Raw genomic sequence first — 26,981 nt, forward strand, 5'->3', positions numbered from 1 at the left:
AAGTGAGCTATCCATGCATTTAAGAAAGTTTAATAAAAATAAGTAACATAATGATGTTCTAACCCACTCGTTCCAGTTGAGTCCTGGGTGGCCAGAGTCTCTCTCAGCAGCTCAGGGCACAAGGTAGGACCTGAGCCTGGACAGGACACCCTTCCGTCATAAAGCCGCTCACACACCCCCACACTCCCTCAGACTGGGACATGCCAATTCACATCAGGAGCACATGTTTGGGGTATGGAAGGAAGGCGGAGCACCAGGGAAAACCTACCCCAGTGCAAACTCCACACAGCCCCAGCAGGGAATCAATTTTTTTTTCCTCATCAACGTGAGAACGAAACAACATTGGACTAAACAGCATTATTGCAGGACCTGCTGTATTACTTTAGGTTAGAATTTGAAAGCTGAAACAAATGGATCACCACACTACAAAAATTCAGGCAAAAGTCACTTTCTATTGATCTGTGTGTCTTCAAAGCTCAAAGTAGTAGTGATAATAATAGACTATCTAGTCCTTCTTTCATTCCTTGTAGTAATCTATTTGAAGATCTCTGCGTGCCTGGCTTAGGGTAGGCCCTGGGGATGTGAAGAACAGGATGGCTTCTGTCCTCCCAGAGTGCAGAATCCAGAGGGGGTGCAGACAAGTGAAACCTTCATTACTGACTGCTATAACCAGGGGAGATGTCCCAAGGCGCTATGTGAATTCATGGGAGGGAGAGCCTGCGCAGCCTTGGCTGGTCAGGGAAGGCCGCCTGGAGGAAGTGAGTTCTTCACTGAGGACTGGAGGGTGAGTAAAAATTAACCAGGTGAAGGGTGCTTCAGGCAGTGCAACGGCAGGTCCAAAGGGCATGGTGTATTAAGGCAGGGAGCGGTTCAGTGTGGCTGGGGAGGAACAGGAGGGAATGAGATCTGCTAGGGCCAGATCTTACATCACAGCATAGACACACACAGGTAAGAGCCTCGATTCCCTTCGTAACTCAGGTCAGAGGCTTCTCCTAATTTTCTAGCAAATGCAAAGAGAAAAAACAGGATACATTTTGTTGTGGCAAAAAATAATTCTATGTAAAAATCTGAGAAATGGATACATAATGACACGTCCACACAGTAAGCAGTATATTGTTTGCACACACACATTTCAAAAAAGCTTTCCAAGACCATGGTTCTGTGGTGTCTTTGAGGATTTTTAAAATCCATATTGAACTTGCTTCTGTGATGTAGACCCTCAAAGTAGATCGGGCTAATTACAAGGTATATTTATATTACTATCCCATGGGTGAGCACTCATCACATTTCATAAACTTAATGAGACCAATAAGAATTGGTGCAGCATTAAGAGATTTCCCGGAAATTTCTATATGGTGACACTGTACTCATAGTCAATTAACAAAGTTAATTTCTCAGTAGACAATCTGGTACCTTTAAAAAATGCATATAACTAAAATATTTTTCTCTTTCATTTAGATTTAACATGCAAACTGGATATCCATAAATTCATCCCAGATAAAGTAGAAACAATACAAGTTTTATGATTCGGCAGACCTTAAGACACAAAATAAGTTCTTGAAGAAAGAAATTAAGAAATTGACAGGGCCTCCTTAATAGCAACGAAACTGTTAGTACTACTTTGTGGAAAGAAGACAATTCTTTCCCAATTTCTTATTCAACCAACTGAGTTAAAAGAAAATCATTTCCAAAAGTTCAATTAATTTATTTTTTAGAAGACTAAAATCATGCGTGAAAACACTAGGCTAGGTGCTATGATGAGACACACAACGAACCATAGTCCTTTTTCCCATAAAGCTAAGCACAAAGCAACATCATAGTTTACCCTCTCCCTTCTCCTACGTAATAGTGTAGGTTTTTAGGCTCCCACCACTAACGGAATAGAACATTCCTTGAATCTGGACCACCAGGAACATAGGAGGAGGGTGATGTTGAGAATCCTACATCCCATTCAACGTATTTGAGATCTCTTTGAGGGGAAGGAAATTGACAAGATCTGACGTCCTTGTTCTAAGTCATCTGAGGTAGCTTCCCCTCCCCCACTCCATCAGTATGTGATATGCCTTCATAACCACTTCCTTCCTTATTTCCTAGTCCTCTATCACTCCAGCTTCCTCCACCACTTATCTTCACTGATTGGAAGCATCAGTTTGACAGAAAGAGCCACAAGAGGCACATGTGATTTTGATGTTCATTCATCCCACACTTCTACATGTCTGAGGTCAAAGGGACAACCCACTTAAGAGCCTGGGTTACTGATATGTATTCAAAGATTCAAGGCACTCATCTCTTTGGTCTGCAAGTGTAAAAGTACACCATGGTGGATTAAGTGACAAACAAGTGCTATAAGGATGTCCCAGTGTTTGGGGAGATGGGAGAGAAGTTATGTATATGAGACTGATTGGGGGAAGCCTTAAAATAAATAAATGCTTACTCATAGCCTATTAATACCGTGTTCCAAGTATATAATTCTGTGAGGCAAGTATTATTGTTCCCATTTTAAAGATTAGAAAATAGAGTCACGAAGGCAACAAGAGATTTTCCTTAAAGAGTTAAGTAACCAAGCCAAGACTTGGATGTAGACCTTCAAGTCCAGCACTCTTTCCATTATATTAGTCCTCTTCTTGAAAGTGGCAAGGTGCTAAATGGATGTTGAAGGATACGTAGGAGCAAGGTATTGAGAAGAGAGAAACACTGAAAAGGGAGAAGGCTGTTGCAGGTATGGTGACCCATAAGGGCGTTGATAGAATATGTTGCCACCAGTTTTTCTTCCACATCTTTCTCTCTAGTAAGACATTAGAGAAGAGATGATTGGGAAAGAAAACATTTCACTTGATAATTCTGTTCCTAAGCGTACCCATTTTGGAGAAGCGCAGCTGGGAGGTCTCACTGTCAGGGGTAGGAACTGTTAGATAACAACTTTATGACTTGTGTCTTCAGTAGTTTGGAAAGTCCAGGTCACTAGAATCTTGGGAAATTGCATCATTTTCCCATTGCACTTCACTCTGGTCTCCTCCAGACAGTAGGAAACATCATAGAAGAAGGGAGAACTGATGTTACACCCCCACTGCTCCATCCGTTCTGGTTTTTTCTTTAAGCAGTCTTTTGACTTCCTATGTGAAGCGATCAGTTTACACGAGCAACAGTTGAACTATACTGTGTAACTTTAATCCATCAAGTATCAAGTTTTGGATATGAACACAAAAGATCTCTTTTCTGAAATGAACTGTATAGATTGTGCTATATGTTACCACACTTTTGTTTATACATGTGCTGTTCATATTTACATTAAAAATTCAGCTTACTATAAAGGCTGCTTATTCCATGCCTCGCTACTCTCAGCAGTCAACTTGATTTTTATAAAGGTGTTTTTGGTGAAGACTTTGGGAAAGCTTAGGGGGCTCATTTGAATTCAAGAGCTGAATATACAGTTGGCCACATAGTGCAAAGAAGTAGCAAGCTTGAAGGTCATATAATTTCACAGGAAGAATGTTTAAATGACATAAGAAGTTTTAATTCTTAAGAAATTGTTGAAAGAGAAACTATTAGGGGATTTTGGTTGTTGGAAGAGGAGGCTAGAGTTGTTCTCAAATTTTAGCTGTGGTGACTTTAGAAAACTAGCAAAAGGTCATTAATAATATAGTCAGCTTGGGTAATGTAATAGCCAGTAGGGATAATGTAGGAGAAAAAGCATTCTGATTTTATAATCTCTGGATTAAAAAAAAAGTAGCATATGAACAGTTTGGCTGTTCTGATGCAAAGTCTATATTCAAGTCTTACCTGGAAAATGGAAGATTCTCTCTAAAAGGGAAATCATTTTTTAGAGAAGCATCCTGTTCCCAAAACTGTTACACATTGCAATATCTAACAATTTCCAATGACCTATTTTAAATGGAAGTTTTACGATTTTTCCCCTGGGTTCTCCTGTCTTTTACGACACTACCATTTTCTTATTTCTGCTCTTAAGATACCACTAATGTAACCTAAAAACATTTTCAAATGCCAGAAGAAAAGAAATTGAGAAAATAGCAGCATTGAATGCAAGGGATGAGAGAACTATATGAAATAGACAAATCACTCTCTCAGAGCACAGGAGAAACTAGTGGATTAGAGGCCATAGACAGGCAACAGTTTTCATTAGGCAAAGGACATCCAGAAAGGATAGTTTATCAAAACTAACATAATGTAGTATGATAGTTTTAAAATGCGAACAAGTTTCCACTTTAAAATTAATATTAGAGTAAGACTTGTAAATTGTGAAAATTGCTAAGCAGTAATAAGTAATTAGATTAACTTGTACGGCTAATAAATAAGAAAGGGGACTAATATCTAGAACGAAATGCAGCAAGTTCCTATGCCTAGAAGAGGCTTTTGTATCTATGGTAGTTTTCTAATTTATTTTATTAAAGATTAAAAACATTTTTTCAATTACAGTTGACATTCAAGGTTATATTCTTTTCAGGTGTACAGCATAGTGGTTAGGTATTTATATAACTTACAAAGTGATCCCCGTGATAAGTCTAGTACCCACCTGGCATCATACATAGGTATCACAGTGTTATTGACTACATTCCTTGTGCTGTACTTTACTTCCCTGTGACTGTCTTGTAACTGCCAATTTGTCCTTTTTAATCCCTTTACCTTTTTTACTCAGCCCCTTAACTCCCCTCCCATCTGGCAACCATCAGTTTGTTCTCTGTATCTTTTGGCTTCTGTTTTGTTCGTTTGTTTGTTAAGGTTCAACATAAGTGAAATCATATGGTATTTGTCTTTCTCTGACTTATTTCACTCAGCGTAATACCCTTAGGTCCATCAAAATTGTTGCAAATGACCGTATTTCGTTCTTTTGTATGGCCAAGTCATATTCCATTGCATATATGTACCACCTCTTCTTTATCCAAACATCTATTGATGGACACTTAGGTTGCTTCAGTACCTTGGCTATTGTATATGAAATGTCCTTCATTTCCTATAGCCTTTGTTTTAAGGTCTATTTTGTCTGATAAAAGTATTGCAAAAGTATTTTGTCTGATAAAAGTATTCCGTTTTCCCATCCCTTCACTTTCAGCGTGCGTCTTTTGATCTGAAGTGAGTCTCTTGTAGGCAGCATGTGTAAGGGTCTTGTTTTCTTAGCCATTCAGCCACCCTATATCTTTTGATTGGAGCATTTAATCCATTTACATTTAAAGTAATTGTTGATAGATATGTAGTTATTGCCATTTTATTATTCATATTTTCGATCTATTTTCTTCTTCTCCTTAAAAAATCCCGCTAATATTTCTCCTTATACTGGTTTGGTGTTCATAAACTCCTTTAGCTTTTTCTTATCTGGAAATGTAGTGCTTTTCAAACTTTAGTGTGGGTACAAGATGTTGGGTGTTTGGCAAAATGTAGATTTCCAGGCCTCTTTCTCAGAGATTCTCATTTAGCAGTTCTAGGGAAGGGTTTCCCAATCTTGGTACTACTGCCATCTGGGGTGGGATCATGTTTTGTTGTGGCACTGTCCTGTGTATTGTAGGATATTTCGCAAGCCCTGCATGTCTACTACATACCAGCGGCACCTCTGCCCCAGTCCTGTTTCCAAAAGTTGCGAAATGTTCCCTGGGAGGCAAAAAGCACTCTCCTCCTTTGAGCATCACTTGTCTAGGATGAAGGCTGGGGACTTGAATTTCTAATAAGAACATCCAAGTGATGCTGACAAATGTGGTCAGTAGAGCTACCTTGTGAAAGAAGCACTGAACTAAAATTGAATTATGAGTTGAATTATGTCCCCACCAAAATTCATGCTAAGTCCTAACGCTCAGTACCTCAACACGTGACTTTGGAAATAGAGTCACTGCAATATTAGTTAAGATGTGGTCCTACTGGGTCAGGGTGGGCCCCTAATCCAATATGATTGGTGTTCTTACAAAAAGGGAAAATTTGGACACAGACAGGCACACAGGGAAAACGCCATGCAATGATAGCAGTGATGCTGCCACAAGCCTAGGATGGATGACAAGCCAGGAGAAAAGCCTGGAACAGGTCCTTCCCTAGAGCCTACAGAGGGAACACTGCCTTGCAAACACCTTGATCTGATACTTTTAGCTTCCAGAACTCCGAGGCAATAAATTTCTGTTGTTCAAATCACTCAGTTTGTGGTACTTTGGTACAAAACCCCTAACAAACCGATATATAAACAATAAAATACAAGTCAGAGTTTAGGGCTGGGACAACATTTGAAGCAGGATTAGAGAGGAAAATGGAAAGACTACAAATGGGCAGCAATTTCTAATTTATCTTTCTTAGTGCCTGACATCAAACAGTTGACAGTTCTTATTTTTATTAAGGATGCCCCAATTATATTTTGTCCAATTTAAATATGAAGAGCAAAATCTTATGACATAATTTGTTGCTTGATAAGGTTGATATTACCCACCATGTTCCATTTTCAAGTTTTCATCTGGATTATATAGTAATTGGATAGTCTTAAGTCTGGAGTTGTCCAAAAGATAAATGGAATGCATAAATTATGCCCTTATCCATAGAGAAGGTACTATGTACATATGATATTCCACGCAAGGCAAAGATGCACTGACCGATCCTACTGTAGCTTTAAGAAAAATGTTGAGTGTGTCAGGTCACAAAGGCACTCTTTAGAGTTCAGCAAGTGGGACCTTGTGTCCAGCAGGCAACAGTCATGTGCCAAAGTAGGCAATTCACACTATCTCACCAGAAGGATGGAACCCAAGGTATTAAAATAATTTAAAAGGTATGTAGTGCATTAGTTGCACTTGCATTAAAAATAGACAATGCTGTCGGTTATCAGAAGACAGAAAACAAGAGCCCAGTGGGAAATGTCAGTCTTTTTCCCTTTAAGATACAAGAATCATTCTAATAGATGTTAGTTCCTGTTTCCTCCCACAATTGGGAGAAAAAGACAAAAAAAAAAAAAAAAAAGGAAACAAGTCTCATTGCCTCAAGAGTTGAGAATAAAACGTTGTAAAGCTTCTATTGCAGATCAACAGCCCCAATATTTGTTTTTCCTGCTCTCATGTGCATAAACTAAATACACTAGCGATAAAGAATGGTAGGAAGCGTTGACAAATGTCTACAGATGAAGCTGAGTGATGAAACACGGACACGGTGAGGCCTAGACTGCCCAAGAGCCCTTCCCCACACAGGGTAAGCGAAGAGGACGTGAGCCTGGAAGCCTTGGCTAAGCCCTAAACAAGCTCACCTCGCTATATCCTCTCACCTTCAAGCTCGGAAACTTGCCAGCGTGCCCTTCAGTCACATCAAGCTGCTGTCAGGAACTCCGTAGACGTCAGGCTTCCCTGAACGGGTCTGCCTATTGGGACAAGGAGGTGGGGGGAATAGTGAAGGCTGGCACGTGGTCCGAAAGGCCGCGCAAGTAGGACAGGCCTACCCATTGTCCAGACTGTTTTCTATTTCCAAGGAGGGCAAGACACGACGTCTCCGAGGGGAGAGGCGCACTTGGACAAAACGGAAACTCCAGGGGGCGAAACGTGGATGCAAACAGGTTTTTACAGCAACATGGACATAGGAAGCCTTCCCTGACCTTGCCAATGGTGTTCTCTAAGTTACTGAATCCTCCCACCGCTTCTCTCCACGTGCCTCCGCCCCGCACCCCGCCACCCTCCAACAACGGTAGGGGCCTGGCCCACGGCAAATTCTAAGGTCCACTGCGGCCACCTCCCGTCACGGGCAGTTCCCTAGATGTAAGTGTGGCGTCGAGAGCCCAAGTCTCCTCGGTCTGCTCTCTCTGGCCAGGGTGCCTCCGGGGAGAAGCAGAACAGGTGAAGGCGGCTGGAGGGAACCAGTTCCCGGACGGTCCGAAAGGGCAACGGGAGGGTGCGGGGCGAGGCAAGGAAGAACGACAACAAGATAAGCAGGAGGAGGCGCACCCAGAGAACGGCCTCCCTCCCCGGGATCACCTTGCGTTGACCTAGTTGAGACGTGCAGGAAGGAACCGGGGGGAGAAGGAGACGGGCGGGGCGGGGCGGAGGGGTGGGCGGGGCGGAGGGGTGGGCGGGGCGGAGGGGTGGGCGGGGCAGCGAGCCGCGTCTCTTTCTGCTGCTCGGCTGTGATTCGCGGACAGATTCGAGCCGGAAGCGTCCGGGAGGCGTTGGCGGCGGCGGCGACGGCGCACGTGGTGACGTGCGAGGGGGTGAGGCGCGAGCGGGCGGCGGCGGCGGCAGTGTCTCCGCGACGCGCGTGGAGGTCGGTCTCTCGGAAGTGCTGGGCGCAGTTTGTCCGCCGGGTGTGTCGGCGAGACTGTGCCACGGAGTGAGCGGGTCCCCGCGAACCCTCGGTGGCGCTGCCCGCTCTCCGTCGCCTCCGTGGACGGAGCGCTTGTTCCTCCCGCTCGATCGGTTCCCCCCTCCGCGGCCTCGAGGCGCTTTCCGTTGGGCCTGTTCCCGCCCGCTTCCTGCTGCTCCCCGTCGAAGCTCCGGAGATGAGTTTTTCCATCTCTTCCGAGATGAACCAGGTAATACGTGCTGGTCCCACGGACGGCGGAGGAGGAAGAGGGCGCGGCCGGATCCGCTGGGAGCGACGGCGCGGGCGGCCGCGGGCAGGGTGGGCGGCGTAGACCCGTGTCCGCGTCCCGGGGGAAGGCACCCCAGCCGCCGCGGCCCTGCGAGCGAGGAGCCGGCGCCGCGCGGGCCCTGCGCCCCGGGCACTGCCGTGGTCGCTGGGTCGCCTTGGCGGCCGCGGGCGTGTGCCGACAGTCTCGGGGAGCGCCGGGGCAGAGCGAGCAGGGCGGGGGCGACGAGACGCTGTTGCTCGGGGGCCTGGGTCTGAGCCGCGCGGGGCGGGGATGATCTGCCGGAAGGAGGACGCGGGAATCTGCTCCCGCTGTCAGAAACCGACGCCTAGTGTGTGGGGTTGCCCTGGTCTGGACTCCTCTGTGAGACCTCCCGGGACCCGGCGCGTGTGGACGGGGAGCCGGCCCCAGGCCGCGTCGGTACTCGGGGCCTGGAGTGGAACGGCACCGCGTCCCTGATCGCCGTGGGCCGCGGGGTCCTTTGTTCCCGCTCCACGTTGCCCGCTTTTCTTGCCAAGCGCGCGGAGAAGGGGGCGGGAGGAGGGCGGGAGCGAGCTGCTGGCCTGACGTGTCGGCGCTGAGTGACTGCAGGCTTGGCCAATCGCGCGCGGGGGTGTGCTGGCGCGGGCCGCGGAGCCGCCCCGCCTGCGCAGTGGGCGCCAGCCCCGCGGCGCGCCGGGGGACGCCGGGGGCTGCGCGGCGCTCGGGACAGTCCCTCGGCCGCGCGCGCCGCTCGTTTTTACCGAAGATCCGCGGAGAGGTTTGCTCTTCTTTTCATCTTGCAAAGGGTCTCTGGTTGTAAGTTCTTAGGAAGGTATCGGGCAGTATCAGATTGAGGGTTGAACGCAGGGAAACTTGAACCACAAATACTTGGGAAACAGATTTACTTTCCCCCCGTCTGTAGTAGACAGATCTTTGAGACAGCTGACATTTCAAAACTAAAGCAAGTAAAAACCAGGCGCGTTTTTGTATCTGTTAGTGCTGGATTAGAACACACGGGTTCAAGCTGTGCTTTGCAGACGTGTGTGTGGGTCTTCTGTCTAATAAAGAACAACTGCAAGCCTGGTAGTGGAGCAGGTACAGCATGACCTAGACTACATTTTCTTTCAATAATTCTAGTTGGGGCGGTTGATTTTGGGGTAACAAAATACTGATGAATAGTTTGTAGGCATAATCTTGCTGAAACTTTCTCAAAGACACTAAGGAGCGGTTGTATTTATCCTGGCCTATTTGTACTGGCCTCGTCAGGAGAGGAGGCAAACACGGACTATTTAGAATGGGATTAAGAAGAGTGTCCTTTAATGCCAGCTGGCAGGCTGCTTATCACATGTCTATAATTTGGTAGCTGGAGGTAAAACCAGACCAGAGCCACTGGCCAAGAGATGGTTTTCCTCTGTATCTTCCTAATAGAGGAAATCTGTATGGTTAATAGATATTAATTTCTTAATTTGTAGTTGTTTTTCTAACTTTTCCCCCTAAAACAAAGCATTCCGTCTTTTGATTTACCTTGAAATTAGCCCTTTTATGGCTACTTATTTTGGGGTGGGGCTTTGTTTTTCTTGCTTGAACGATATTTGAGGGGGCATTTGACTGTGGTTTTGCAAATAAGTGTGTTTTAATTAATGTAAAAGTTTTCTTGTTAGAGAAATGTGTTAATCGTTGTTACTAAGATCAACTGCTCCTAGAAATCATGTCATAGATTTTCAACAGTATGATTGTAGAGTCATATCTACAAGAAGGAATTCTTAAAGGTTGGGGATCCTCCCTCCTTGTTGTGCTAGAGTGTAAATGGAGGAATTATGAATAAGGTAGTGATTTCTGGGTTTTTGTTAGAACTACAAAAACTACGTGCTTATCTTCACTTACCACCTTGTAAATGATTTCTATACCTATATCTAGGTCAGTATTCTTACACTTGCAGTATCAACCTGGATATCCAACAGGTACCTCCGCTTTATAATGTCCCAAAGCAAATGCCTCCCTCCCTTCTTTTCAGCATGCAACAAACTAAAAATGATAGTTTTGCTTTTTTGAATTCTATTTCATATTGATTTTGGTAATGATGCCACATATCCAGCCTAAAATATCCTCACTGCCTTAGGATAAGCCTGGAGCCAAGTGAGTCTGCTGGGTATATAATATCTGTACTTAATTTTCCTGCTTCCATGTTTTACCCATTCCTGCAGACCACCCCCCACATTTCGGCTAGAGTATCCCATGGTTCTCCTTGCTAAAATCCTTTTTTGCTCTCCAGTGCTGTTTAAACCTAGCATTGAGGTCTCTCTTACTTCCTTTCCCATTATTTTCCAAATTTGTCCTGAAAATTGTAATCTATTGAAACAGAAATGGCTGCAGTTTCTGGAATATGTGTGCTGTCATACCTTTTCCCCTTTTTATTTGTGCTGTTTTCACTGCATGGTTTTTGTCTATGTAGTGTTCAAGGCTGGGGAATGGAGTGAACTACTGTGTCATGAACATCCCATTCCAGAGTGTGCCTGCCATATGTTTGGTGCCATAATGTTTGTGGGATGAAAGAATTACAGAACAGTGAGGTTAAAAGCAGGGAGCCAAGTGAGTCTGCTGAGTTTTGATATAGGTGGATGGTGATAGTTTCAGAGGTGACATTGGGAGTCTCTCACTTCTGGTTTTAAAAAGATTCATTGATTTACTTTGTATTATTATAGTCTGTCCTTTAAAAATGGAGTTGTTTACTTTGTGTGAGTTGACTGCCCTCAAAAGATTACCTTGAAGTTTTAAGGATGCTTAAAAGTTTGATGATAAGGTGTTATCTTGCTCTTCTTACTGAAAGCCTGAGAAAAATATGGGGGCAAGCGATACTGTGCCTACCTTTTTCTTTTTTTAACAGCTCTTTGATGAGACCTGTTGAATTGTATGTATTTCAGTTAAGCTAATCTGTTTTGGGGCAGTGAGAACATGAACTTTTGGGTGTTACTAAAGAAGTTTAGTTATTTACGGGTCTTCTCCCTTTTCTTGCACCAGTCATATTAAAGAATTGAAGGATATTTACCAGAAGATATTGTACTTGACCCCAGTTTTAATTTTAAAAGTGGATTAGTCAAGTGTATATTTTAAATATCAAACAAAATTCTAAGTTTTATACTTTTGTATAACTCTGGGATATTGGGTCTTTTGGTTTGGCTTTTCAAACAAAAAAAGTTATCCCAACTTTTTCCTTCCACCAGTTACTGAACTTGAGTTCCGTAGACCAAAACTGAGACCTTCTATGAATTTTTGGAAAAGATTAAAATTCTCAATTTGCCTAAGCTTGCTTAGTGAAAGTGAATATGAACTTTCAAAAACATGTTTTGTTTTGTTTTTTTTTTTTGTAGGCAGGCAGTTGATGTGCCCTGCCTCCAATTTGGGGTTAGGTAAGAATGGGGGCTTAAATGAGGACAGTAATTGAATAAAGTTAAGTTTGCTACATTAATTTAAATGTCAAGTGGACTTGGGCTAGCATTTAAAATCAAATAGGGTTGGACTGATGAGTAGCCATTAAAGAGATGAGGTTCATATTAAGACCTTGATGGTACTAGAAAATCATCAAATACTAGATATAGCAGGACTTACTCTATTGCAAAACTAATAATATTGGACAAATTTATATGCCAAGAGTTGCTCCAAAAATTCTCCCAAAGGACTGAGGTGATTTTAACCATCTGTTTTTGTTTTTAAAAATATATTTAAGGTAGAACTTCCAATTTATCAAATAGATGCCATTTTAATTCTTAGTTGAATCAAGACTAGTTTATAAGTAAATATTGAATAAGCTGGTCAAAGTTTAAAAACATGTATAAATCTCCATATCATAATGTTTTTGAGTTTTCAAAGGGCACATTTTAATCATATCATGGGGGTCCCCCTTCACCCTTGTTTTAAGAGTGCCGTATGAAATTGACGTGAGGAGTTACCAGCTATGCCTGTGGATTGGCCACCTTAGTATATACCACATAGACAAGGATTTCCTTAATTGAGCTGGGAATTGGCGAAAAATGTTTGAAGGTTTCTTTAGGATAGTATGTTCTCTGTGTATAGAGAATTGTGTATTATTTGGAAAACATTTGTTTTGTTAGGACTGGTTTCTTAAGAAAAGCTGAATTAACTAATCTAGATGAAAGTGTAGAACAGGAAGTCAATATTACATAATGGTATGATATAGTTTCGTTACAGGGGTAAGTAAGCATTGACAGTAATCCCAACCTGAGTCAGAATACTCACATTTCCTTGCAATAAAATCTAAGTTACACAGGTAGGGCGTATGGGATCCCATTCTTGCAGATTGTGCATGTGTTGAATTGAACACAATAGGTTTGTTGAATTAGAAGGTGACCAGCCATCATGGGTCCTCGGTTAAGTGATTATTCCCCTTAACATAAATGTTAGATTTGGAATTGCAGGTTTGATTGATGGATAAGGAAAATCTGGGTAATTTAAAGATGTCCATTTTAAAAAGCATGTACATCTTTAAAATAATTTCTTATTTAGTTCTGGTTTCCTGAATTAGTGGAATAGCAGTTCGGGTGAATCTTTATATTCTTTTCTAGGCTAGTTGTTTTGGTAGGTAGGTAGGATGAACAAGACAGGCTCTGCCTTCAGGGGACATTGAGTCACGAAGATAAACGGGTATACAGAAGTACAACACAGAACAGGCCAGCTGGAAGATCACACATCCTTTTCAGAAAGGGTTCAGCATGTGGAGGATGGGAGGAAAGTACTTCTTACCTGGGGGGATTTGGCAGGGGCTCTATGGAGGTAAAATTTCATCTGGCAGAAGTTGGATTAAGGGTATTCCAAGAAGTGCCAACAACTTGAACAAAGGTTACAGAGGCTGTGAAGTGCAGAGCACATTTTGGGGAACAGTGTATCTGGTTTGACTGTAACATTGTGTCATGTCTGGGAATAATGCCCAAAGGTTGCTTGCTGGCTAGTGAAAACAGACCTTTCTATATTAATTGGAGTCTAAGAGAAAGAATATTAGAGTTAACCAGTATTTATATTTGTTCTCTAATCTTGTGCTTGTATATCTCACTTAAATGAAAAATATTAGCTCCTCCCTTTCAGGGAAGGATTTGGTGGTGGTGGTGGGGGATTACCTGAGTGGTTGCAGGTTAAATGAAAAAGGTTTATAATCCCACTTGTGTTATTTTCTCTATTTGTGTCATTTACCTCAAAATCTCTTCAAGAACAGGACTTTATGTGATTTGATCTACCCAGATCAATGACGATCTGTGATCATTCTGAAAATCTAAAATTTTTATTGTTACAGATTATGATGCATGATTATCACAGAAGAAATTCATGTCTATAGCTTTTAAGGACTTGATTACATCATTTTCAAGCCTGATAGTTTTGGAATCACCATTAGAGCTTAAGACACCTTTGCCTTCACTTCAACCACTTGTCTTCATACCTCAACGAAGTGTTGAGTTTTAACACTCCTTTGTCCTTGGATTATATTTAAGACATCCCAGAAAAACATTTCTCACCAGTATAGGAGGTAAGTGAATATTCATTGCCCAGTGCAGCATTGACACATAATTTTTCTGAAGACGAACAGCCTTTCAAAAATTTTTAAAGGTGAAATCAGTAATTTATAAAAATTTTTTCTTTTTTTCCCCTTTCTATTTTGAATTTATATAAATAAGTTACTTCAAACTGAAGTCTATTACTTTTTTTTGCTGCTCAAGAATTTTAATGTTAAACATACAAATATTTTCTGTTTGTTTTTTTATCTCTATTACTGCTTTTTAATGATGCATTTTGTGTAGCCATTAGTTGTTCATAAGGAGAAATGGAAACTTTTTAGAAGAACCTAAGTTTCTATCATGTATTCTTATGTTCAGAATATATGAAACCTGCAAAGGAAACAGAATTGAAGTTCGTCTTATGTATTAGTTTTTCTCACACGTGGGTAAAGGAATGGGTAAAGGAATGCCTCCCAAATCCAAGGACAACCTACGCACGATGATCACGTCACAGCCTTCCAGGCTTTTAGGTTGCTTGTGAAATGGGTTTGGGCAGCGCTGAGTTTACATTTCCTTCCCTTCACAAAGAACAGGCATGGAAATCTGGGCAAATTGCTGTATGGGTCCTTAAAAATATTTATGACCAAACCATAGGGGTACAAAGACTTGGACATTTCAGCGCCAGTGTTGTTTCAGCAATGTTTTTGAGTGATAAAATTTTTGTGTTGTTGATAGTATGGAATTTGAAAATAAAGATACTGTATTACTCTTTAAAATATAAAAATCACTGTGCACAAGTAAAATAACTCAGGTTCTTTTTGCCCTTTAGCCAAATTTATAAGGAAAAATGATTCCCAATGGATATTTAATGTTCGAAGATGAAAATTTCATTGAGTCTTCTGTTGCCAAATTAAACGCCCTAAGGAAAAGTGGCCAGTTCTGTGATGTTCGACTTCAGGTATTTAAAACTTAATTGGAAACTTACAAAATTGACCTTTTTTTTACTAAAAGGATCTTGAATTTGCTTATTTTCTTCATAGGAGGCATTTAACGAAATGACTTTAAAAAATGAATGATTTACCTAGAAATGGAAAGGACCTGATGTAGTAATTATACTAGCTAGAGAAATACATAGCCCACAGTATTTCTAATTTTACTTCCCCGTAATTTCAGGTCTGCGGCCATGAGATGCTGGCGCACAGAGCTGTCCTGGCATGCTGCAGTCCCTATTTATTTGAAATCTTTAATAGTGATACTGATCCTCATAGAGTTTCTCATGTTAAATTTGATGATCTCAATCCAGAAGCTGTGGAAGTCTTGTTGAATTATGCCTACACTGCACAGTAAGTTCTCTGAAGTAATTCATATAACTTGGGAATGTCATGAGGAAATTCCAAATATCTCTAAATTTATTTAAATTAAGTGTCTAAGGTCTTGGTCTCTTAAGTGATAACTTTTTTTTTTAATAGGTTGAAAGCTGATAAGGAATTAGTAAAAGATGTTTATTCTGCAGCCAAAAAGCTAAAGATGGACCGAGTAAAGCAGGTAGAGTACCATAAGTAATATATAAGGAGTACTATTACTCGGGAGTCTTATTTTATCTCATTTAGGATGCATAATTTGTCATAAGACATTTGTTAGTCTCAAGAACTTGAGTCTCGATTTTCCCCTAGAGAACTGAATCTGCTTTTTTAATTGTGTAGCTGTAGTAATGTAGCAAGGTCACACTTTGTCTTAGATTATCGACACAGGCTATATTCTTGCTCTTCCTATAGTCTTCTCTGGCAGGGTGGCTGTGTCGGTGTCTGATAGCATGAATTAAAATATTTGTTTTTCTCAAGAGTCAAGTCACATAATTTATATCCTCAGTTCTCTGTTCTACTCTTCTGCGTTCCTCTTTAGACATATTCCTTCTAGAATTGAACGCCATTGAGAAGTGTTTAATAATTCACAGGAAAGAAAGCATTTAATCCTCCAGTGTGGGGGTCGGTCAGTCAGCTGCAAGCCTCAGGCCAGCTGCCTGTTTTTGTCAAGTTTTAGTAGAACAAAGCTTTCATTTACACATGGTCTATGGCTGCTTTCCCCCTCCAGATGAGTAGTTGTGACAGATACAGTGTGGCCCACAAGCATAAAGTATTGATTATCTGGCTTTTTAAGAAAAGTTTCCTGACCCCTCCTCTAACAGCATCTCCTCTGCTTAAAAATCTTTCTGTGGTTTATGGCACATATCGCTCACGTTAGCACCATATTCTCCTTAGTGTAGTTGCTGTTTTTCCAAAATTATTTCCTAATTGTCTTATCTTTTGCTCCAGCCAAACTAAAGTTTGCAACATCTTTCCTATCTCCTATCTGCATTCAACACCATCGTCTCTCCTGTAGAGCCCAGTTGAGATAATTGTGTTCATAAAGCCTTATCTAATTCTAGTTAGAAACTACTTGTCTTAACATTTCATATGCATTATCATAGCATTTCAGTTTATTGCTTTTTTTCCTTAAACAACTTGCATATTTGCGTGGCATTCTTCGTTGTTTATTGTTTGTATACATTGTTTCTTCCCACTGTTAAACTTATTCTATTAAGGCAGTGATTTTTGATTCGTTGTTTTTTTTGTATCTTCTCATAATGCCTACACATTGAGTTAAATGTTAAGTAAAATATATTTAAATCTTGGCACGCGTATTTGTTTTCCAAGGTTTGTGGCGATTATTTACTGTCTAGAATGGATGTTACCAGCTGCATCTCTTACCGAAACTTTGCAAGTTGTATGGGAGACTCCCGTTTGTTGAATAAGGTTGATGCTTATATTCAGGAGCATTTGTTACAAATTTCAGAAGAAGAAGAGTTTCTTAAACTTCCACGGCTAAAGGTAAGGAGTAAAATCTATAAAGATACATATACTACTTAGTTTCAGGCATGGAATCTGTGTGTTTCAAGCAAGTGACTAACGGTTATGAAAAAGACAATACACTGAAATGATAGTTATTTTTAGCTGTGTAATTGTTTTCTGCCTACCAGTTTGTTTACTTTTTTTATTTTTTGGCTACTGGTTTCTTCACAAATTAGAGTAAATGTATGGAATGAAATGCAGTTGGGTATCTGTGACAGCTTTATTATGAAATTGAGAATTGAACTGAAATTAGAGACTCACCACTGATCCACTGTTACTGGTTTTTCCCAATTCTAGCTGGAGGTAATGCTTGAAGATAATGTTTGCTTGCCCAGCAATGGCAAATTGTATACAAAGGTAATCAACTGGGTGCAGCGTAGCATCTGGGAGAATGGAGACAGTCTGGAAGAGCTGATGGAAGAGGTTAGTTTTAAAGTAAATGGGATTCAACAATTCTTAAGAATTATTTTGCTATAACATAAAGGATTCCCTTTCACTTTTATTTTATAACCATGACCCTAAAGAATTTAAATTTTGCTATAGGTACCCCTAAGCTGAGAAACAGGGGGGGTGTCCAGGTGAGCTGAATGAACTGTTCAGTTTGGTCTTCTGCTTTTCTTTTTATTTCTTTGCTTATTATGTGCTATTAACTTTCTTTAAAGTAGCATGTAATTTGCTTTAGAAATGGGAGGTGGTACTGAAATTTTCTGTAGATTCTTAATTTTTCTTCACAGGTTTTTACTTTAAAGTTGACAAGTAGGTAAAAGCTTCTAATGGTTGTTCCTCCCCATTGATTTATCTCCCCATAGGTTTATTAACAAAGCTAGGATACCCAAGACTGAAGAAACAAGAAGAAACCTCAAGTGTATTGACACGTAAAGAAGCAGCAGTCCTGCCCCAGTTCTCCTAAGAAAAATCCGCTGTGGGCAGAGAACGATGATGATTTAATGGTGTTTACTCCTTTACAGGATTCTCCTCTTTAAAGCTCTGTTTTTCATTGGTGGTGTTCATACATGTAGTCACTCAACTTTGGCTACTTTTAAAAAACACACAAGAAAAAAATAATGAAGAAATGGTGGAAATTAAATATATGCCGATGAGCAGTGGAGCAACCTTCCATTTATCACTCCACTTAAAAGCCTTTCAGATTCACTAAAGGCTTACCAGATCTGTTAGGCCTTTAAAAATACTGTTATCATTATGTTTGAGAAAGGCCTGACAGGAGATCTTTAAGCTCTCTGTGGTTTCTCACTTGCAAATCAGATGCATACACCATGTATTTGCATCTGTTAAGGGAAGTAGCTCTACAGCTTATTTGAATTTTTGAATTTGTTTTTCATCTGTTCTTGACATTGCCTACAGGACAGAAATATGTTCTTGCGAATTAGACCACTTATCAAAGGTGTAAACCATATTCAGTATTTTATTGTACATATGTATATTAAGACCCTATATATTGTACTAGTGCCTTTTTTCTTAATGCTGTATAACAGAAGTGATGAACAAAATGAAGATTTCTTTCACATCAATCAAGCCAAGGACTCTTCAGCCAGTGTTAGAAGATTCTGTATTTTATTTTTGTTTTTTAAATTTTTACAACCATGACATGTATTTTCTTTACTTCGGGATCCTGCCAGAGTAAGATGTCAAGAAGCTCAAGCAGCACACTGGAGGTTACCTTGAGGCGTGTGTGATCTGCATACTAGCGGAGTAGCCATGGAGACAGTAGCCACATGGGTGTTCTGTTGCTGTTTTGCAGGTTCAAACCTTGTACTACTCAGCTGATCACAAGCTGCTTGATGGGAACCTACTAGATGGACAGGCTGAGGTGTTTGGCAGTGATGATGACCACATTCAGTTTGTGCAGGTACACATTGCACATCTGAGGTAACCTCAGGTTCAAATTTGATTAGAGCATTTTATAGTAGACGGAAATTTTCCTTTAATGAAGGAAAGTGGAAGAATTTCATTGGTATGACTGGACAGGAACATTTTTGGGAGAAAAACATACCTTTCTGAAGAGTTATGACCATTTTTAACACATAAAAAGAAATTAATTCAGCAAATCAGGAAACCCCATTCAGATTTTTTTTCTCAGTAGGATTTACAAGTAGTAAGAAAAAGGATATATAAAATGGAGCAATATAGAAATTGTCATTTGGTTAGAAAAATAGTGTGCAACAGGAATGATTATTAAACCCAATTTTTAAAAATCTCAGTGTAAACTTTTTGAATTTATGGACAGATAACACAGAAAAGTGTCACATAGTGAGCCTTAGTTTAAACACTACCCAGGTCAAGAAGAGAAGATTTGTCGCCCCTGGAAGCCTTCCTCTGGCCCCCTCCCAGTCACTGCCTTACACTACCTCCAAGGGATACCGTCCTCCTAACTTCTGAAACAATAGATTCGTTTGCCTGTGTTTGAAATTTATGTAAATAGCCACACAGTATTCATTCTGTTTTGGCCTTTAGCTCAATGTTGTATTTGTGAGGGTAAAATATAAAGTAGGCTGAGTTGACCCAGTTTAAGGGGTGTTTTCCTTTAATAATTAGAAGATAAATGAAAGATTCAGAAGTAACCTGTATGGTGGTATTATCAGGCATTCTGTGTTACTAGTGGCTGAGTATCTTCATTTTGAGAAAAAATTTTGGGGTCTGAGTTAGTTGAGAACTGTTGATGTTTGTGCATTTTGAACATTTAGGATATTTTCCCTCTTAACTCTAAACATCTTAACATTTTTAAAAAGTACTCTTTCAATAAGCAAAGATTGAATGCCTGAGTAAGTGTCAGGTAATGATGTTAGATTTGGGGACATAAACGTGTAAATGACAGTTTCTACTTGCAGGACCTTCGAAGAGTAGGTAAAACAATACGGATTTACAAGATATCTACGAAGGGCATAAAAGGGAGGGGCTAGTGGAGTCAAAAGAGAAACTAGGGAAATTGCACAAAAAGAGGCAACATTGGAGCAGTCTTAGGATTTAGAAGTTTGCATAGCAGATAGATGGAAGTTTGTCAGATAGCAAACAATGTCTTAAGGATGGTACTCTTACGATCACAGGTCATGAGACAGGGAAGTAGGTAAATGCCACCTGATTGGGGCTTACACTTTATCCTGTAAGTAGTGGGGACTTGCAGTCTAGACCAGGGAGTAGAGTGATAGGAACAGATACATTTCACAGCAATAGGGGATTGGTTAAATTACGCATTTCTATACAGCAAAGATCTGTATATTAATCATGTTAGACATTGTGCACTATCAGATGGCAATCTCTAGGTCATGGGATTCCAGCTGATTTGTTTTCATTTTAGAAAATGATTGCATTATACCCTTCTATTTTTATATCCATGTACAGAAGGTAGATTAGAACTTGTGAGACCAATTTGCAGACCGTTACAAGCTGTAGTTCAGGTGAAAAAATGATGACTTGATCTATTTATCTGCTCAGGAAAGAGAAAGGATGGATTCTAGACATTTATAGTTAACAAAAGTTGAGTTAGTGCTCCTTGATTGTTTAGATTAGGAAAATTAAGGAAAAGGAAGCATGAGTGAGCAGGATTCTGACATATGAATAACCCCTTAGAAGGTGCTGCCATGAATAGAGATGAAGTAAAAAGGACGAGAGAGACATTAAGTTTCAAGAACAGGAAAAGAGGTTAAGAAGCCATTAGAAAGGTAGGAGGACAGTTAGAATCAAATTATGTTGTGAAAGCTAGTTAACATGGGAGGAGGAAGTTTGAATGAGGACTAAATTGTCACCTGTGTCAAATCATTCTCAGGGAAGTCATGTAAAAGACAGTTAGGGCTGTCGCTCCTGTACTGGTCCTAGGAAGGCATCTAGGAGTAACCTCGAGTGGATACACCTTCCAGAGAGTATTAAGGTTAAATCCTTAGCTGGAGCAACTGAAAAACAACCACCATAGACCATCCCGGGGGAGCCAGAGGCAAAGAAAGTGTGGGACAGTGGGTGGGCTGGGTGGTAAAAGTTGATGTGGGCAAGTTTGGAGATAAGGGAGATTAAAGGATTATGTTTGAAAATGTTCCAGAAGGAATATGAAGGCATGAACCAGTACTTCTCAGAACACTAGTTTTCACTGTTTACGTACTTTTCTCTTTCACATTGATTTTCTCTAAATTTAGTCCATACATTAGAACACTTTTCTTAATGTATTAAAAGCTCTTAATGTAAACATCATCAATTTGTGATACTTTGGATCCCCTTCTTCCCACAAATTGGGGTGGTTTCTGTACCTCATAATTCTAGTAGCAGAAGACATAGTCTTGTCATAGTATAAAAAGGGTGGCTTTACACTCAGAACTCCTCATCTTTTAATTGTACTGTCTTAGGCAATGCGTATTTTTATCTATAAAATGGATAGGTTATATTGTCCTCACTGTATTAAAAGATGATGTGAATAAAGTACCTAGTAATACCTAGGTGCATAATAAATATCTAAATGGGCTTTAGTAGTAACCTTTAACATTGTACATTCTCTGCCTTTTCTCAAAGTAGCCTACATGTGCTATAACCACACCTGCTGAATGATCCAGACCACACCTTGAATAGTTTTTTCACAGCCTCAAATAACTACCAAAATCTTTTTCTCTATTGTTACATGGCTTTTTGTTTCCACTAGAAACAAATTTCCATTAAAAGTGTTACCCACCCGTATGGCTCTGGCCCTGGGAACCAAAATAACGTGCCAGGTACTGAAGTGGGTAGGTAGTACCTGCTCATTTGGCAGATCCGTCAGGGTAGTGTTGACTCTTCCAATTCCATATGATCGTATCTTTTGGAAGAAAACCATCAAAGGGAACTCACACATGAGGACATTTGCAGAATTTGCAGCTTTGCCCATTTCTCCCTCTTTTAGTGTTCCTGTGTATTCTACTTTTTGTGAATGTCTGGTTCTTTTTGTATTACTGTTTCATTTCTGATTACTATTTCTTTTTTATTTTTCTGTTTTGATGTAGTTTTACTTGTTTGGAAAACCACTCTAATTACCTACAAGGTAGTCCTAGAGAAATGCACTTTTGTTTCTCATAATTACTACTTTTTTCCTGTAAAATACCTTGAGAGACTGGATGGACATTATGTCTGCTCACTTTTTACTGGCATTGTGTGGATACCAGTACATATGATGTAGTTAGGTTCGACAGTTTCGTGGAAACAGTGGGTTCTCGGTTAATTCTAGAAGATACTGTACTTAATATAAATAGTATGTGAGCTTATGCGGATTACGGGGTAGGGGAGTTTTTTGTTTGTTTTCCCTCCATTAAGGAATTGATACTTGACCCACAACATATATTTTTTTAATTGTTTAAATTGAGCTTTTTCTAGCCAGGCAATTTGTATAAGTATAGTTGTTTCATTATTAAGTGGAGATAGAAGTATGCCAGTAATTTGTGTCAATTGGAAAGTGTTGGTTTGTATTAAATTTAGGTGTGCTATAAATGTCCTACATAGGTTAAGGATACCAAGTGTTTTTTCAATGTTGTGGAATAGCTCAGGAACAGAGGTGCACCAGGTATGGTCTCCGGCTAGGTTTCTGTAGCTACCTTTTGATTTTGCAGAAAAAGCCACCACGTGAGAATGGCCATAAGCAGATAAATAGCAGTTCCACTGGATGTCTCTCTTCTCCAAATGCTACAGTACAAAGCCCTAAGCACGAGTGGAAAATCATTGCTTCAGAAAAGACTTCAAGTAAGTGTGTTACACTTATCAGATTGTCTTCAATTTATTTACTTCTTAAGAAGGAGTGTTAGTAGAACCATTGAATACTTTTAAATTGACTAGTTGAGGAAAAAACTCAAAAGCAACTAAGTTTGGAAAACAATAGCAGATCATTCCAGTCTGGAATCTGGAGTCCCAATTCAGAATTACACAGCAACCAAAAGTAGTAATAATTGCATCTTAAACACAGAACTCTTGTGCTTTTACAGATAACACTTACTTGTGCCTGGCTGTGCTGGATGGTACATTCTGTGTCATTTTCCTTCACGGGCGAAACAGCCCACAGAGCTCACCAACAAGTACTCCAAAACTGACTAAAAGTTTAAGCTTTGAGATGCAACCAGATGAGCGAATAGAAAAGCCCATGACTCCCATGCATTATGCACGGTCTGGTCTGGGGACAGCAGAGATGAACGGCAAACTCGTAGCCGCAGGTAAGAGCAACGATGAGTGAGTGCTTGTCGGAAACCTTCAACTGGCTAAGCCTCTAAATGGACTTTTACACTTGCTTGTGACATGCAAACTTTGGAGAAGGTTTAATATGCCTTTTTTACTCAGCATTCCACTTTACCACATCCTAAGAAGAGAAATAACAAGTAAACACAATAGTATTGCCTAACCTTTGAGTCAATGTGTTTCTGATTCTTACAATACTATAAAGTGGGTAAATTGTTCTAATTTTCAAGCCAAGACTAAGCAATTTACTCATACTGATAATGTTATAAGCACTTAGTTAAAAAGATCAACTAACAGGTCCTTAAGTTTGTGGATAAAAATTCTTTTTCTCATTGTATAGTCTACTTAAACCATTCTAGACCAGAAACTGGTCCAGTTTAATATTTTAAACATAACTCTTCATGGTTCTTTTACCAGGTGGTTATAACAGAGAGGAATGTCTTCGAACAGTTGAATGCTACGACCCACATACAGATCATTGGTCCTTTCTTGCTCCCATGAGAACACCAAGAGCCCGGTTTCAAATGGCGGTGCTTATGGTAAGTGCAGGAAGAAGCAGCAGCCATATTTAGCTTCTCCGCTTCAGAACAGCGGAAGGCCTAACCTCTCACTGTGGTACAGGGCCAGCTCTATGTGGTTGGTGGATCGAATGGCCACTCAGATGACCTGAGCTGTGGAGAGATGTACGATCCAAATGTGGATGACTGGATTCCTGTTCCAGAATTGAGAACTAACCGTTGTAATGCAGGTAATAATGTTTTTCTTCTGAGGTAATTGGTACTGAAATATGAGAAATGACGTATCGGTGTATAACCTTATTTTATACTCACCTAGGAGTGTGCGCTCTGAATGGGAAGTTATACGTCCTTGGTGGCTCTGATCCATATGGTCAGAAGGGACTGAAAAATTGTGATGTGTTTGATCCCGTAACAAAGTCATGGACAAGCTGTGCTCCTCTTAACATTCGTAAGTTGGTTTCTTTTTCCCTTAGAGTTGATTTTTCGAAAGAGCTGAATCAACAGGATGTGTAGCACATACTTATAGTTTGGGGACGTAGAGTAATAATTTTGGTTTGACTTGATTTCATAGGTAGACACCAGTCTGCAGTCTGTGAGCTTGATGGGTATTTGTACATAATCGGAGGTGCAGAGTCGTGGAATTGCCTGAACACAGTAGAACGTTATAATCCTGTAAATAACACCTGGACTCTCATAGCGCCCATGAATGTGGCCAGGCGAGGAGCTGGAGTAGCTGTTCTTGACGGTGAGTGTTGGGACTTGGAGGGAGGAAGGAGGAGTAGGTTCGGAAATTCCAAGAGAATGTCAGTGGTAATTACATGCTTGTATAATTAAGAATTCAGAAGCAGCCATGTTTTCTGATGCAGTGGGGATTGGTGGTTTGTCTTTTAGAAATGTCTTCTCTAATCAGTACTTGATGTATATAACATATTAATTCACCAGTCTTTTGATGGGTTCACTGAATTAAGTTCTAAGTCATTTTCTTCTATAAACCACTCATAATACATCATCTTGGAGTTTGAATTTCTTTACAGCAAGAATTTAAAGAATTTGATTTGTAAAACAAAAGAAGTGCAAATCATCTAAATTTAATCTTTATTCTAATTGTCTACTTTGTACCTACTTGGAAGCAAAACTTTCAGACTATTCTTAGTTTTATATAGAGACAGCTTTTCACATCCAATTTATTGGTTTATATAATACTTAATTATATAATTATGATAATGAATTTAGTTTGGAACAAAAGCAGAATTTCAGTAAGCTTGTGGCTCAGAGCATGTATGTGTATGTAGACAAACCAGCAAGTAGCCCCCTGGCCTGCGATCTTTAGCCTATTGTGAGCCTCTGTCAGTCCTTCCACAAGTACAGCAGGTCCTTGAATAGTTGTTTCATTCGAAGATGCTGTAGGAGCTCAACTCTTGTTTATATCAATTAGCCTATGGCCAAGTTGGTTTCGCTGTATGTCATTTTGCTTCAAGTTACAGAACCTATTGATTGCATTAAGTGAGGACTTATCTATGGACGCAGGTAGGTTAAGTGACAATGAGATGAGAAAATGATGAATTTGAGAATCCGTAATAAAACTTATTCTAAGCTACAGAGTATTTAATGCTAACATTTTATCTGTTTGAAAATAACTGTTAACTGCTCTGCACGTACATTTAAAAATAGTCATAACGCTCACTCTGTTTCCAAGAAGAAATTTATTTTCCAAAACCGTTTTATATAGTAGGAAAGCTCTTATAAAATGGTTATCTGAAATCTGCTCTTCTATAACTTCTTTTGAACCTTAGTTCTTATGTACTGGACTAATACAAAACTTCCAGTGCACAGAACTGTTCTGTTTTGCCATTTACTAGCTGTGCCTTTTGGCAAGTCGTCCAGCTTCTTCGTGTCTTGTTTCATCTGTAAAATGGCAGTAAAGCGATAACACACAGTACTGTTGGGAGAATGGCACTTTAGATGCTGCCCCCCTCCCGTTCTGTTGCCAGAGTTCCATGTGCGAATATGGGTTTTTATCAGTTTTCTTCCATTTGTACCCCAGCCTCTGGAGAGTGCCTGTCACATTTAATAAATACACGTGACAGAATAAAGAGGCATTTCTACGACCCACTGATTTTAGCAAGAGATTTAGGGTGTTATTTTTTTCTCTTGATTTAGCGCATCTCATTTCTCTTTTAGGAAAACTGTTTGTTGGTGGTGGCTTTGATGGTTCTCACGCCATCAGCTGTGTGGAGATGTATGATCCAACTAGAAATGAATGGAAGATGATGGGAAACATGACTTCACCAAGAAGCAACGCTGGGATTGCAGCTGTCGGGAGCACCATTTATGCAGTGGGAGGATTTGATGGCAATGAATTTCTGAACACGGTGGAAGTCTATAACCTTGAGTCAAATGAGTGGAGCCCCTATACAAAGATTTTCCAGTTTTAGCAAATTTAAGATTCTTTCAAACTAACAGGCTTAGTGATGTAATTGTGATTTAAGTAGAGGTACATTTGTGAATAAGGAGGGTGGGTGGGAATAGAGTTGCTAACAGCAACACAGAGCTTTTGCATATTGCATATTATTAAACGTGCTGTACATACTTTTTGTGTTATTGGGAAGGGACTGCAAAGATGAAGGTCTGTTTTCTGTATTTTTAGGACTACTTTCATTATTTTACTTTTTGGAAATTGATATTGTAAAAGAATAAAAAAACAAAATTGATTGGGCACATCATTTCAAGAAGTCCCCTCTCCTCTGCATTTGTTTTGCCAGTTTGTACAGTTGACGACTCTTCCCTCAAGACATTGGGCAGTTGGGTTTTCTAAGGGCCCCTTTTCAAAAACTGGAACACTACAACAAAAGAGACTTATTTAACTAGATGGCAAGGACTATTTTTGTTTTTATTAAAAGAAGGGACATGCCTACCACGATTTAATCTTTAATGATTGCATTCTCCGCAGAGTGCTTGACCTATGGAAGTAAGATATAGCAGATTCAGCTTACTGAAGCAGAGTGGTAGTCTTACAGGACGCTGTGGGAGGGGTTTCCTTTTCATGCCCAGAGTTCAAACTTCTAAGCTTTGGCCTCAGTTACAATGTTTTTTTGAGAATGCAGTGCCAGTGTTTATTTGAATGGAGCTGCTGAACTGTAATGTAGTTGTCATTTTTATTTGAAACACTGATTTTAAATATTTTGACTTCTGGAGGAGGGTATATTTTAATTTAGCAAGACATCTAATGTATAATAGTACAGTGATGTATTTTATCTTCTAAGTCCTGTTTTTATTATTGACGAAACAGTCCCAAATGGCAGCCCTCAATTGTGAAAACAGTTACTTAAACTGTATCGGGTTTATGAATGCA

General features: G+C 40.1%; 1 protein-coding gene and 1 long non-coding RNA gene across 10 annotated transcripts in view; one reads left to right on the top strand and one right to left on the bottom strand.

Annotated features, from left to right (window-relative positions):
• The window catches only part of LOC308487972, a 51,875-nt gene extending 43,925 nt beyond the window's left edge, over positions 1-7,950 (bottom strand). The window contains exons 1-2 of the long non-coding RNA XR_013991818.1: positions 7,908-7,950; positions 7,238-7,330 (exon numbers count right to left, since the gene is read on the bottom strand). This is a non-coding gene — a long non-coding RNA (uncharacterized lncRNA). The remainder of the gene's footprint in view (positions 1-7,237; positions 7,331-7,907) is intronic.
• A 100-nt stretch (positions 7,951-8,050) lies between these two features.
• On the top strand, positions 8,051-26,340 carry IVNS1ABP (influenza virus NS1A binding protein). Of its 9 annotated transcripts, none has more exons than XM_081026986.1 (16): positions 8,100-8,491; positions 10,448-10,491; positions 13,833-14,063; positions 14,861-14,989; positions 15,205-15,374; positions 15,501-15,576; positions 16,725-16,898; positions 17,217-17,342; positions 18,679-18,786; positions 22,496-22,625; positions 22,865-23,089; positions 23,529-23,650; positions 23,733-23,859; positions 23,946-24,077; positions 24,201-24,374; positions 25,811-26,340. In XM_081026986.1, the coding sequence occupies exons 4-16, from the start codon at positions 14,879-14,881 to the stop codon at positions 26,062-26,064; spliced, it is 1,929 nt and encodes a 642-aa protein (XP_080883112.1). In that variant the 5' UTR covers positions 8,100-8,491; positions 10,448-10,491; positions 13,833-14,063; positions 14,861-14,878; the 3' UTR covers positions 26,065-26,340. The 9 variants fall into 9 exon arrangements, with proteins under 9 accessions (XP_080883111.1, XP_080883112.1, XP_080883118.1 ...); XM_081026987.1 differs by lacking the exon at positions 8,100-8,491 and adding an exon at positions 9,095-9,308; XM_081026988.1 differs by lacking the exon at positions 8,100-8,491 and adding an exon at positions 9,226-9,346.
• Positions 26,341-26,981: the final 641 nt, after the last annotated feature.

Source organism: Rhinolophus hipposideros, assembly GCF_964194185.1.
Source record: "Rhinolophus hipposideros genome assembly, chromosome: 19".
NCBI classification, from domain to species: domain Eukaryota; kingdom Metazoa; phylum Chordata; class Mammalia; order Chiroptera; family Rhinolophidae; genus Rhinolophus; species Rhinolophus hipposideros.

Coding starts and splice junctions, on each gene's coding strand:
- IVNS1ABP (XM_081026985.1), top strand. CDS start 14,879: ATGATTCCCAATGGATATTTAATGTTCGAAGATGAAAATTTCATTGAG. Junction 14,990..15,204: donor TCTGTGATGTTCGACTTCAG/GTATTTAAAACT, acceptor CCGTAATTTCAG/GTCTGCGGCCATGAGATGCT. Junction 15,375..15,500: donor AATTATGCCTACACTGCACA/GTAAGTTCTCTG, acceptor TTTTTTTAATAG/GTTGAAAGCTGATAAGGAAT.